The 12,840-nt window shown below is 41.4% G+C and overlaps 1 protein-coding gene across 6 annotated transcripts in view; it reads right to left on the reverse strand.

Annotated features, from left to right (window-relative positions):
- Positions 1–12,840, reverse strand: part of REV1 (REV1, polymerase (DNA directed)) — a 95,976-nt gene that overhangs the window by 51,491 nt on the left and 31,645 nt on the right. For all 6 annotated transcript variants that reach the window (XR_824311.1, XM_010829635.1, XM_010829636.1 and 3 more), the window contains one exon: positions 895–1,063. Coding sequence is in view for 5 of the 6 variants with exons in the window: in XM_010829635.1 (XP_010827937.1) it covers positions 895–1,063 (169 nt within the window). In the remaining variant the exon portion in view is untranslated. The remainder of the gene's footprint in view (positions 1–894; positions 1,064–12,840) is intronic.

Genomic DNA, 12,840 nt, shown 5'->3' on the forward strand with positions numbered 1-12,840 from the left:
AGTACTGGAGTTTCAGCTTTAGCATCATTCCTTCCAAAGAAATACCAAGGCTGATCTCCTTCAGAATGGACTGGTTGGATCTCCTTGCAGTCCAAGGGACTCTCAAGAGTCTTCTCCAACACCACAGTTCAAAAGCATCAATTCTTCAGTGCTCAGCCTTCTTCACAGTCCAACTCTCACATCCATACATGACCACAGGAAAAACCATAGCCTTGAGAGATAGGATATAAACTTACTCAGTTCAGTCGCTCAGTCGTCTCCAACTTACTCACATATTGTTCATTATCTGTTTCCCCCAGTAGAATGGAAGCTCCCAGAAGCAGGGGAGGTGCTCTGCTTTGCTCAATGGTGTATTTCCCAAGTACAAAGAGCACTGTCTACTGATAACAGGTGCACAGACATTTGCTGAATGAGTAACACGCTTGGTCAAGCCCTTCCATCACTGCCTCCTGCTCTTACCTGAGTCATCTCCCCTAAGTCCTGGGAGCTGAGGATGCAGGAACACTAACATCAGACCATAGGCACCTGAACTACTATGCAAGGCTGAGGAGTACAGCTGTCGTTCAGTTGCTAAGTCGTGTCCGACTCTTTTGCGACCCCATAGACTGTAGCCCGTCAGGCTCCTCTGTCCATGGGGTTCCCCAGGAAAGAATACTAAAGTGGGTTGCCATTTTTTCTCCAGGAGATCGACCTGACCCAGGGATAGAACCTGTGTCTCCTGCACTGGCAGGCGGGTTCTTTACCACTGAGCCACCCAAGGAGCAGAGCAGTGTTGTTTAAGACACTGATTCCTCTTCACCCTTAAGTTAAAAGGTACTGCAGGTTAGGTAAGGGTTTATAATACAAATAAGCATTCCAATTTCTAAAAATGCTTTAATTAAAAATTAAACTTACCTTTCCACAATCCATTCTGGTCGAATTACTTTTTCTCCCTTTAACTCTTTGATTTTGGCATTAGGAAGATTTGTGGCAATGATGTGTGTTGTTTTGGATCTGGAATAATACACGTGATACTGGCCTCCATGCAACATCATTAGCTTTCTCAATTCCTCAGCAGATGGATCTGTAAAATTAATAATAAAACACGCTGAAAGTTTTACATATAAGAAAGTACAAGTAGAGCGCTAGCTGAACAATCCCGTCAACTGGATGATTTAAAGAACACATCACTGGTTCACCTTCTCCTTGGCTGTGCTGTCAGTAAACGAAGCTGGGAGGAAAATCACAAAGAGAGAGAGCTGTTCGGCCTTGCTCAGCGCAGCCGATGCTCCTGGCCACTAACAGCCAACCAACACAAACACATCTCCTGCCGGGCTTCCTTGGCGGCTCAGGGATAAAGAACCCATCTACTGCCTACGCAGTAGACTTGGGATCGATCCCTGGTCTGGGAAGATCCTATATGCCATGGAGCAACTAGGCCCGTGCGCCACACCTACTGGGTGTGCGCTCTGGAGCCCGGGAGCCACAACCACCGAAGCCCACCACCCTGGACTCCACGCTCCACAGCAGGAGAAGCCACCACAATGAGAATCCTGGGCACCACAACCAGAGAGGAGCCCCCATGCCCTGCAACTAGAGAAAAGTCCATGCACCAACAAAGACCCAATGCAGCCAAAGTAAGTAAAATTATTTTTTTTAAACTCATCCACATTAAAAAAAAAAAAAATCTTAGAAAAGCAAAAACAAAAACACCTACTGACAAGAGATACCCAGAAGAGCAGACAGGCACCTCAGGTAATGAATCTGATGCTGGCAACACTGCAGAGCTAGAAACGGTAGGGATTTTTACCACAGTTTAAAAACACCTACTATGAGCAGACTTACCATAGGGCTTGTTAGACTTTACTCCTATGAAGCTATCTAAACTTTTATTTAAGAAAACAGAAAAAGGTTAAAATAATCTTACTTGGTTTCCTAATACGAACTTGCATCAAAACCAAAAAATAAACCAAAATAAAAAAAAAAGAATTGCCAACCAAGAAGCACCGTTTTATCCCCAATTCTGTTTCAAATTATTTTATTCTTAATAAAACTATAGAAAAATATCTTAAATATGAATCAATGTGGCTTATGCTTTCCCATAAAAATGTCTGACTCACTAAAGTTATGTTATGACTAGCATTACTAGTATCACATTAAACTAACTATTTTCAATAGCTCTTCTATTTCTTTTTATTTTTATCCTAAGAAAAGGAAAGGAAAGTGAAAGTCACTCAGTCATGTCCGACTCTTTGAGACTGCATGAGTCCGTGCAATTCTCCAGGCCAGAATACTGGAGTGGGTAGCCTTTCTCTTCTCCAGGGGATCTTTCCAATGCAGGGATTGAACCCAGGTCTCCTAGCTGAGCTGCAAGGAAACTCTGCATCACATCTCCCATAGCAACAGCTACTGGAGGTGATATCCACAGGAAGCTTGTGTATCTTCTTGGCTATTCAAGCAACAGATTGTCTTTAAGCACAAACAATACAAATCCAAGCATTTAAATGAGTACTTTTATTAGAATTACTAATTCAGTGAGTTTGGGTCTTTAGAAGAAGAAACATGTTTCCTTAAGAGGAATTTTGGTAAGGGTTTTATCATGAACGACCTAACCTTACACCTAAAGTAACTAGAGAAAGAAGAACAAACAGAACTCAAAGTTAGTAAAAAGAAAGAAATCATAAAGACAAATAATACCAGAAATGAAAAAAGTTAAAATGAACACCGTGGAAATACAAAGACTCCTGAAAGACTACTGTGAGCAGCTATATATGAATAAAATGGACAACTTAAAAGAAATGGACAAATTCTCAGACAGGAATAATCTCCCAAGACTGAACCAGGAAGAAACAGAAAACATGAACAGACCCAATTACTAGCACTGAAATGGAATCAGTAATTTAAAAACTCCCAATAAAGGCTTCTCTGGTGGTCCAGTGGTTAAGAATCCACCTTGCAATGCAGGGGACACTGGTTTGATCCTTGGATGAAAGTGAAAGAGGAGAGTGAAAAAGTTGGCTTAAAGCTCAACATTCAGAAAACAAAGATCATGGCATCTGGTCCCACCACTTCATGGGAAATAGATGGGGAAACAGTGGAAACAGTGGCAGACTTTATTTTTTGGGCTCCAAAATCACTGCAGATGGTGACTGCAGCCATGAAATTAAAAGATGCTTACTCCTTGGAAGGAAAGTTATGACCAACCTAGATAGCATATTCAAAAGCAGAGACATTACTTTGCCAACAAAGGTCTGTCTAGTTAAGGCTATGGTTCTTCCTGTGGTCATGTATGGATGTGAGAGTTGGACTGTGAAGAAGGCTGAGTGCTGAAGAATTGATGCTTTTGAACTGTGGTGTTGGAGAAGACTCTTGAGAGTCCCTTGGACTGCAAGGAGATCCAACCAGTCCATCCAAAAGGAGATCAGCCCTGGGATTTCTTTGGAAGGAATGATGCTAAAGCTGAAACTCCAGTACATTGGCCACCTCATGCGAAGAGTTGACTCATTGGAAAAGACTCCGATGCTGGGAGGGATTGGGGGCAGGAGAAGGAGATGACAGAGGATGAGATGGCTGGATGGCATCACCAACTTGATGGATGTGAGTCTGAGTGAACTCCAGGAGTTGGTGATGGACAGGGAGGCCTGGTGTGCTGTGATTCATGGGGTCGCAAAGAGTCGGACACAACTGAGCAACTGAATTGAACTGAAGGAGACAGAAGACCTGTACTCAGAAAACTGTAAGACGCTGATGAAAGAAACTGAATATGACAGAAATGATGGGAAGACGCACCATGCTCTCAGACTGCTGCTGCTGCGTTGCTTCAGTCATGTCCGACTCTGTGCGACCCCATAGACGGCAGCCCACCAGACTTCCCGTCCCTGGGATTCTCCAGGCAAGAACACTGGAGTGGGTTGCCATTTCCTTCTCCAATGCATGAAAGTGAAAAGTGAAAGTGAAGTCGCTCAGTCATGTCATGCTCTCAGACTAGAAGAATCAATATGAGAGGTGAGACTGGATGATAGTTAAGATCCCTTACAAAGCTATCATACAATTCTAGACACTAAAACCATTATCTCCAGCAAACAAAATCTGGAGACTAAAAGCAAAGCAGGTCATATTATGCCCAGTTTTACAGATAAAGGAACAAAAAGCAGAATAATGTAAATGATGGAAAAAATACATATAAATTAGCAAGACATCATAAAAGGTAGGTCAACAACTGACATATCCTGCTTATCGAATAAACTATAATGCTTAATACATGTAACAAGTACAAAACAGAAGAAGTTTAACATCACACAACAGAAAGTACTTAAAAGCAAGCAAGGTCTCTACTCATGGCAACAGAATGTGGTACAGGGCAAACAGCGCAAGAAGTGGGAAGTCCTGAGTGCCAGCCTGGCTGTGGGCGCTGGCGGGGTGAGCCCACATAGGCTTCCTGCCACCTGCGGCTCAGTGTGGAGGCCAAATGGGGTAAGCGGAGCCAGTGATCGCTAACATTCCTTTCAGACCTAAAGTGTAAGGAGCTTATTTTGCTTTTGGACAAATTCTCTATCACTGCCTCACATTCCATTACATCAAACACCACCAAGGAAAACAAAAATCAGTATTACAAAGTCAATTCTACAACCAAAAAGAAAAATGTAATGACCTGGTTAAAATACACCATCTTTTATGATATGTTTTTTCCAGACTCCTGCTTCATTTAGTTTGTCCTCTATAAAGGAAGTTCTACATCTGACACTATTGCATGTAAATACTATTTGTTAAGGGGATCAAAGATTCAAGGGGTCTTCACTTATATTATTCCCTCAATAAGCAATATTATCAACATTATCATTACTATACATGTATGCGTTATATATATAAGTGTGCTTATATGTATACCATCACACACCCTGGACTGCCAACATCAACTCCCAAACTGTCCACTAAAACATCAGCCAGTAGGGCTTCCCCAGCGGCTCAGTGGTTAAATCCCCCTGCCAATGGAGGAGACATGGGTTGGACCCCTGGTCTGGAAGATTGCACATTCGGTGGAACAAGTGAGTCCGTGCACCACGACTACTGAGCCTGTGCTCTAAAGCCTGGGACCCACAACTACCAAACCCCATGCACACTAGAGCCCACGCTCCACAGCAAGAGAAGCCACAGCAAGGAGAAGCCCTCGAAGAGCAGCGAGAGAGCAGCCCCCACTCTCCACAGCTAGGGAGAAGCCAGGCAGCAACAAAGACCCAGAAGTGCCGAAAAGTACATAAATAAAAGGATCTCTTAAAAACAAAAAAGAAACTAAATTAAAGAAATTAAAAGAAAATACCCGCCAGAAGATCAAAGACAGATTTGAAAAGTGTAACCTATTATTTTCAACTCCAGCTTCACTATGAAGAAAGGCAGCGGTGGGCAGAAGCTATCATGATATATGAGCAATATGCTCAGAAAACCTCTTAACAAAGCAACTGGGCAATCGTGGAATTCACGACTTTTACTAGCAATAATTCTAAATATTTGATATAGAAATTTAAGATTAGTTGACAGTTTCCCTAAGCCATTTAACAAAATGTCTTAACAGCAATTTACACAATACTTGGCATATCCTGAAATAAGAGTATGTGTTCTCAATACATGATTCATGCATGCTAAGTTGCCAAGTCATGTCCAGCTCTTTGTGACCCCATGGACTGTAGCCAGCCAGCCAGGCTCCTCTGTCCATGGGATTCTCAGGCAAGAATACTGGAGCGGGATGCCACTTCATCCTCCAGGGGATCATCCCAACCAAGGGACTGAAGCTGTGTCTCCTGCATTGGCAGGTGGATTCTTTTACCACTGAGCCACCTGGGAAGCCCCAATACATAATTCCTGCACAAAATAACAAGGGAACATTTTTACACATAACCACAGTAGGAATTAAACTTGAAAATATTTCTTCTTTCCTATAGTCAGCAGACACTTTATATGTGTCCATTCTAGTAGCACCAACATATATATATATATATATATGTATCAATTTGATTAAAACACACCACCTCTCTGCTGAATAAAATGAAACTGTCATTTCCTGTTTTATAATCATAAGCAGATAAAAAGAACTGAGGACAGAGAATTCAAATTAATGCAACACCTAGTCAGTCATGCACTTTCATACTCTATCTCACTCAAGCCTCACTACTGGTGATTCCAAAACTGGAATTCAACAATAGTCTTGGCATCACACGTCCTTCGAAAGATTATTAATGTCACTGCGATGTTATTCTTACCAAAACCACAAAACCAAGCATGTTCTGGATAATTTGGATAAGCATGACTTCTGTGCAGGTTTTATTTACGGAGGTACTGGGAATGCTTTAAACGTCACATGCTAATGAAAAGAACAGAAACCAACTTAAGGTACAAAAAATGCACTTTCATCAAATGAAGACCAAAAACATCAAGGTACACTATTTAAATGTTGATTATGTAGGGACAGTCAGAACAGACAAAATCAGTGGGGGAAAAGGGTCAATAAGAGACACATGTGGGAATTTCCCTGCTGGTGCCGTGGACAGGAATCCACCTGCCAATGCAAAGGACATGGTTCGATCCCTGGTCTGGGAAGACTGCACATGCCCGGAGCAGCTAAGCCTGAGCGCCACAACTGCTGGAGCCTGCGCACTCTAGGGCCCTCGAGCTACAACTACGGAGCCCGCGGGCCGTAACTACCAAAGCCCACACGCCTAGAGCCTGCACTCCGCAGCAAGAGAAGTCACTGCAATGAAAAGCCCGCGCACTGCAGCAAAGAGTAGACCCTGCTCGCCACTACTAGAGAAAGCCTGTGCAAAAAAAAGGCAACAAAGACCCAGCGCAGCCACAAATAATAAATAAAAAACCCAACTCATTTGCTGATACACAAAAAATAACTCAAATGGCCTAAAGACCTAAATGAAAGTCCTAAAACTATAAAACTCTGGGAAGAAAACATAGAGGAAGAGCTTTATGACACTGGACTCAGCAATGATCTCTTAGATACAATGCCAAAAGTACAGGCAACAAAACAAAAGCAGATAAATTAGACTACACAAAAACGCACAACTTCTGTGCATAAAGGGCGCAGCCTGTGGAACTGGAGACAATATTTGCAGACCGAGATCACTCTAATACTGGGTGAACAGACTATATAAAAAAACAACGGAAATTCAACAAGCACAAAATATCCAATTTAAAAATGGCCAAAGGACTTTAAAGATGATGTACATATGGCCAACAAGCATATGAAAAGACACTCAACATCACTAATCATTAGAGAAATACAAATTAAAATCCCAACGAAACCTCCTTTTAAACCAAAATTCTGAGCTCCTTCAGCATCCTGAAAGATGTCTCTACAAAGGAGACCAACTGCAGGTACGAGGACTGTAACGGGCAACGTTTCATGGTTTAACAAATCTGAAAGCAAGCTCCAAACTGTCTCTTACAGGGTGAACAACACAGAGACCTTCCTCTCTCTGTTACATGTATCCTTGCTTGACAAAACACAAGAAACATCAAAGAACATGTGATCAACTAGAAAATAATTTACCTAAGCTATATTTCTCACTGAACAGAATGGTACAATTTTTAAAACTTACAAGTATTTTATAAAGAATACTCTGCAAATCTGTAACAATTATATTCTGTAATACTCATACTGTTAATTTTACAGAACGTTCTTCGGGAAAATTCTGTAAGCAATCAAATTTTAACATTAACTAAAACCAACCATATTAAGAAACAAGTTAAGTATAGAAAAGGTAAAAGCTCCACATGTGAAATTCCACCACAGTAAATGCCATCACATAACATCAGAATAGCCACTGAAGACCACTGTCAAGCCTCTGGGCACAGCTTATACAATGGTTGCTCACTTGGCTAAAACATATCCTATAAACAAACACATTCTATAAATTTTACAATCTTGTACCAACGTTTTCTCTGATCTTTACTGAGAAAACAGTCTCTATGCACACCATTTCACTCTGCACATCCAAAGAGCCTGACTAAATACTGGCCGTGTCACATGCATGATAGAAAGAAGTAAGCCAATAGCTGTTTATACCTCCTGTGGTCTTACAGTAGTTAATACCTTCAATATTTCATTTGAGTCTCACAGTGCTATAAATAAGAAAGATAATTTAGCATTTTGTTTACTGCTGAGGAATGAGAGGATGTGTCCACAATCACGCAACTACTGTGCAAACCCTTGGTTTCTGATTCCTGTCCATCATTACTTTCTCCAGTAACCATGCTTACTCTCTTGACCCCTCTTCTCAGCAAGTGCATCAGACTTACTACCAAAGTCAACTAAAAGCCACATACACTCAACCAAACAAAAACTGAAGAAAAGTTTCAAAAGCCTAAAGAACCTCTAATAGGAGCAAATACCTTTCAGACTCTGGCAAAATTACAGGGAATGGTATAAACTAACACAGTAAGTCTCTCCCACATAGGACGTTAAATTCCTCCATTCCTGGATTCACAAGATCAGAGTCCCACAGGAAATGGGAGGAGACAGCATGTATGTATCCACAGAAAACAACTCCTGGAAGGCATTCATTTCAAAAGAATTAGAGCATTAAATGGACTCTGTCCCTAAGTCACATTTGTATGCTCAGAAAACATCAATGTTAAGGTTCAGTTTTCAAACAGATCTCTACCACTTAGAACGTCAGTCTGTTATATGTGTATATTCCCATTTTATTTTGCAGTCATATTTGCAGAATGTCTCTGCCTGCCCCATTTTTCCACAGAATTCAGTAGCGCCAAAGTCCCCAGACCTGGTCTCTGATCCACCTACTGAAAAAGGCAGAAAATTACCCAAACACTTCTTTCCGTATTAACTATCCTGATCCAACCTCACAGAAAAGCAATTACAGCTCTGTAGATCTGAAATACTAGCTGACTCAAGCTTTCACCAAGATAAACACACCCAGGGCCCATCTCCCAGAGATTACAATCCAGTAACCTAGATAGCATATTGAAAAGCAGAGACGTTACTTTGCCAACAAAGGTCCGTCTAGTGAAGGCTATGGTTTTTCCTGTGGTCATGTATGGATGTGAGAGTTGGACTGTGGAGAAAGCTGAGCGCCGAAGAATTGATGCTTTTGAACTGTGGTGTTGGAGAAGACTCCTGAGAGTCCCTTGGACTGCAAGGAGATCCAACCAGTCCATTCTGAAGGAGATCAGCCCTGGGATTTCTGATGCTGGGAGGGATTGGGGGCAGGTGGAGAAGGGGACGACAGAGGATGAGATGGCTGGATGGCATCACTGACTCGATGGACATGAATCTGGGTGAACTCTGGGAGTTGGTGATGGACAGGGAGGCCTGGCACGCTGTGATTCATGGGGTCACAAAGAGTCGGACACGACTGAGCGACTGAACTGAACTGAAGCCTAGAGTGTGGCCAGCGTCTTATTTAAAACCTAGAGACTTAAAAAAATGGAGTTGAATTAGCATACGAGTGAACACATTTTAACATTCTAATGTGCAAGCATGACACTCTGTCACTCATTCACACGCTCAGCTAATATTTACTGAGATTTCCCAATGTGCTGCACTAGCTTCCAGCCCTTGGGGCTCCCACCAGGGCTCCACTGGGCAGACAGAAGGAAGTCGGAAAAATACCAGCTCGAGTGCAAGTAAATTCTATGAAGAGAAATAAAGCTGGATAAGAGATGAGAAATTTATTTTAGACAAGGCTGATCAGGGAAAGTCTCCTGGAGAAGGTAACATCTGACCAAGGCTTGAATGATCAAGACTCGGAGGAGGAAGAGCTGAAAAGAGGCCCAGGGGTCACTACACAAAACGGGCTTTCTGACTCCCCAAAACTTAATACATGTAAAAGCCTGACAAAACAAAACAAAACGCAGGTGTTGTTTTCTAGCCAAAATGCTCTGAAATGTATATACAATGGACCAGCTTAGGGAAGGAGGGAAATCTAATTAATTTGAATGAATATGATTCCAGTTTACAGAGTGAGGCAAGGAGCTATTCATCACAGTGAGAGCATGAGCAGCAGCAGAAGAACAACAAGGTACAAAGACCGAACTAAGATATCAGAATAATCCTGCTGACCACAATTAGAGAATGTCAAGGTGAAAATGCAGGTGAGGGTTAGGACAAGAATGCCTTTACCCATTTTCATCTAGAAAACATCGATTTATCCAAAACCAGTTTAAAAAGTCCATTCTACCTCAAAGGCTTACTTTAGTCTGTGTTGCCACAACTTGCCTCTGTCCGTATCTAATGTTCAGAGATTGACTTTTATCATCACAAAATCCATATTCTCCACCATTGTCATCTCTGTTCAAACACAATTCCTACACACAAGCAGCATAAAAAATATATTTCTTAATTAATCAACATAGAGTAAAATGGGATGAAAGGTTTAAAGACTGGAAAACTTAACAAAGATGTCAATTCCTCCTAAACTGAGCTATAGGTTTAATGTAATTCCTATCAAAATCCCAGCAAGGCACCTATTTTGTAGACACAGAAAAACTTCTCCTAAATTTTATGTGGAAAAGCACAGGCTCAAAAAAATAGCTAGAACAATCTTGACAAAGAAGAATAAAACTGCAATAATATACCTGATATTACAGCTTACTATATAGGACCATAATCAAGATTATGTGGTACTGGTGAACAGACAGACACATATTTCAATGGGACAGAACACAGAACCCAGAAACAGACCCACCCGAATATGGCCAACTGATTTTTGAGAAAAGTACAAAATGGATGAAGAATAGCCTTTCAACAAACAGTGCCGGAGCAAGTGGATATCCACAGGTCACAGAAAACAGAAATAATCAATATGGACCATGAGCTTAAGTATTAAACATAAACCTGTATAATTTTTAAAAAAAAAACTAGGAGAAAATCCAGAGAAGGCAATGGCACCCCACTCCAGTACTCTTGCCTGGAAAATCCCATGGACAGAGGAGCCTGGTAGGCTGCAGTCCATAGGGTCGCGAAGAGTCGGACACGACTGAGCGACTTCACTTTCACTTTTCACTTTCATGCATTGGAGAAGGAAATGGCAACCCACTCCAGTGTTCTTGCCTGGAGAATCCCAGGGACGGGGGAGCCTGGTGGGCTGCCGTCTATGGGGTCGCGCAGAGTTGGACACGACTGAAGCGACTTAGCAGCAGCAGCAGCAGGAGAAAATCTTTAGGATCCAGGACTAAGCAGACTTTTGACTTGAAAGCACAATCCGTAAAAGTAAAGGTTGATAAATTGGATCCCGTCAAAATAAAAAACTGTTCCGCAAAAGACTGTGTGAAGAGTGAGAAAGACAAACCACAGACTGGGAGACAATATTTGCAAACCACATATCTGACAAGGAGTAGTATCGAGAATATATAAAGAACTCTCAAAATCCAACAGTAAAAAAACCAAGCAAGTCAACTGGAAAACGGGCAAAGGACACGTAGGGACACTTCACTGAAGAGGATAGGCAGGCGGCAAAGTAACCGTGAAAGGAGGCTGGGCAGCACTAGCAGCAGCGGACACCCGAAAGCCACCGAGAGACGCACGCCCGTCAGAACACTGACATTAAACACAGAAAGCCCGGCCTGTCTTTACAAAATGCTGACGAGGATGTGGAGCACCTGGAACACAAACTGAACCACAAAGAGATATGACTACATACCCATTAAATGTTTAAAACAGAAATCACTAAATCCTAACACGGATGCAGAGAAACTGAACTGCCAATAAATTGCTCGTGGGAATATAAATCATACAGCCACTTGGGAAAGAGTTTGGCAGCTTCTTTAAAAAAAAACAAAAACCACGCAACAACCATATAACCCAGCAACTGCACTCTTATGTTCACACAAAAACGTGTACATGAGTGCTTACTGTCAAAGATGACATAATCCAGACATTCTTAAATGGGTCAATGGTTAATCTGTGGAAACATTCATACCATGGAATACAGCTCAGTAATAAAAAGGACAAAACTAATGATAAACACAACAACTTGGATAACTCTCCAGACTATTAAGCTGAGTAAAAAAAAGCCAATTAATTCCAGAAGGTAACATACTTTATGTTCTATTTATGTAACATTGTTGAATTGAAAAAGTACATGAATGGAGGCCAGACTAGCAGTCCCCAGGTGCTTAAGGAAGGAGCAGTGTGGTTACAGAAGGGAAGCATGAAGGATCCTTGTGTGAAATGTTTTGCATCTTGACTGTATCCGTATCATCCATACTCTATCCTGATTGATAGAGTGCTATCTTTTTTAAGATATTACACTGTGGAAAACAGGACAAGAGCCATGGTTTCTCTCTGTATTTTTTCTGTGTGTGAACCCATAGTCAAAAACATTTTTAATTAAAAAAAAAAAAAAAGCTGGAAAGCAAAGAAGTGAACTTAGAAGGGAAAAGATGTTGTTTGGGAGGAAAAAGAGAAGAGAGAATAAGTTAACAGAGGCAGAGTAGCCAGAAGATGGGGGATCTTATCTCTAAATTCAAGTTCAAAACTATGTTGGAAGGGATGGGGGTCACCAAAGAGAAGTTCAGATGGCAGAACAGGGAGCTTTAAAGGAATCAAGGAAACCTGGAACATGAGTTACAGTCCGTGAAGAGCGTGAGTAAGAGTCAACATTATCACACAGTATGCCCACTGTCTCAATGAATCCAAAGCACTAGTCTTTACTTGCTGAGTCATCATAGAGGTCTTAGATTCTGTTTCATCTATAAAGCTGCAAAGCAGTCACTGAAAGTGGAAATTTTTATAAAAACAATTATACCACCACATCTTGCATGTCCCTAAAAAAGTCAGCTTAATGGAACTTTACTTATGGAATTATAATGTAATCCTAACAAAACCAAGAATAAAAA

Source organism: Bison bison, unplaced genomic scaffold, assembly GCF_000754665.1.
Source record: "Bison bison bison isolate TAMUID 2011002044 unplaced genomic scaffold, Bison_UMD1.0 scf7180017864508, whole genome shotgun sequence".
NCBI lineage: Eukaryota > Metazoa > Chordata > Mammalia > Artiodactyla > Bovidae > Bison > Bison bison.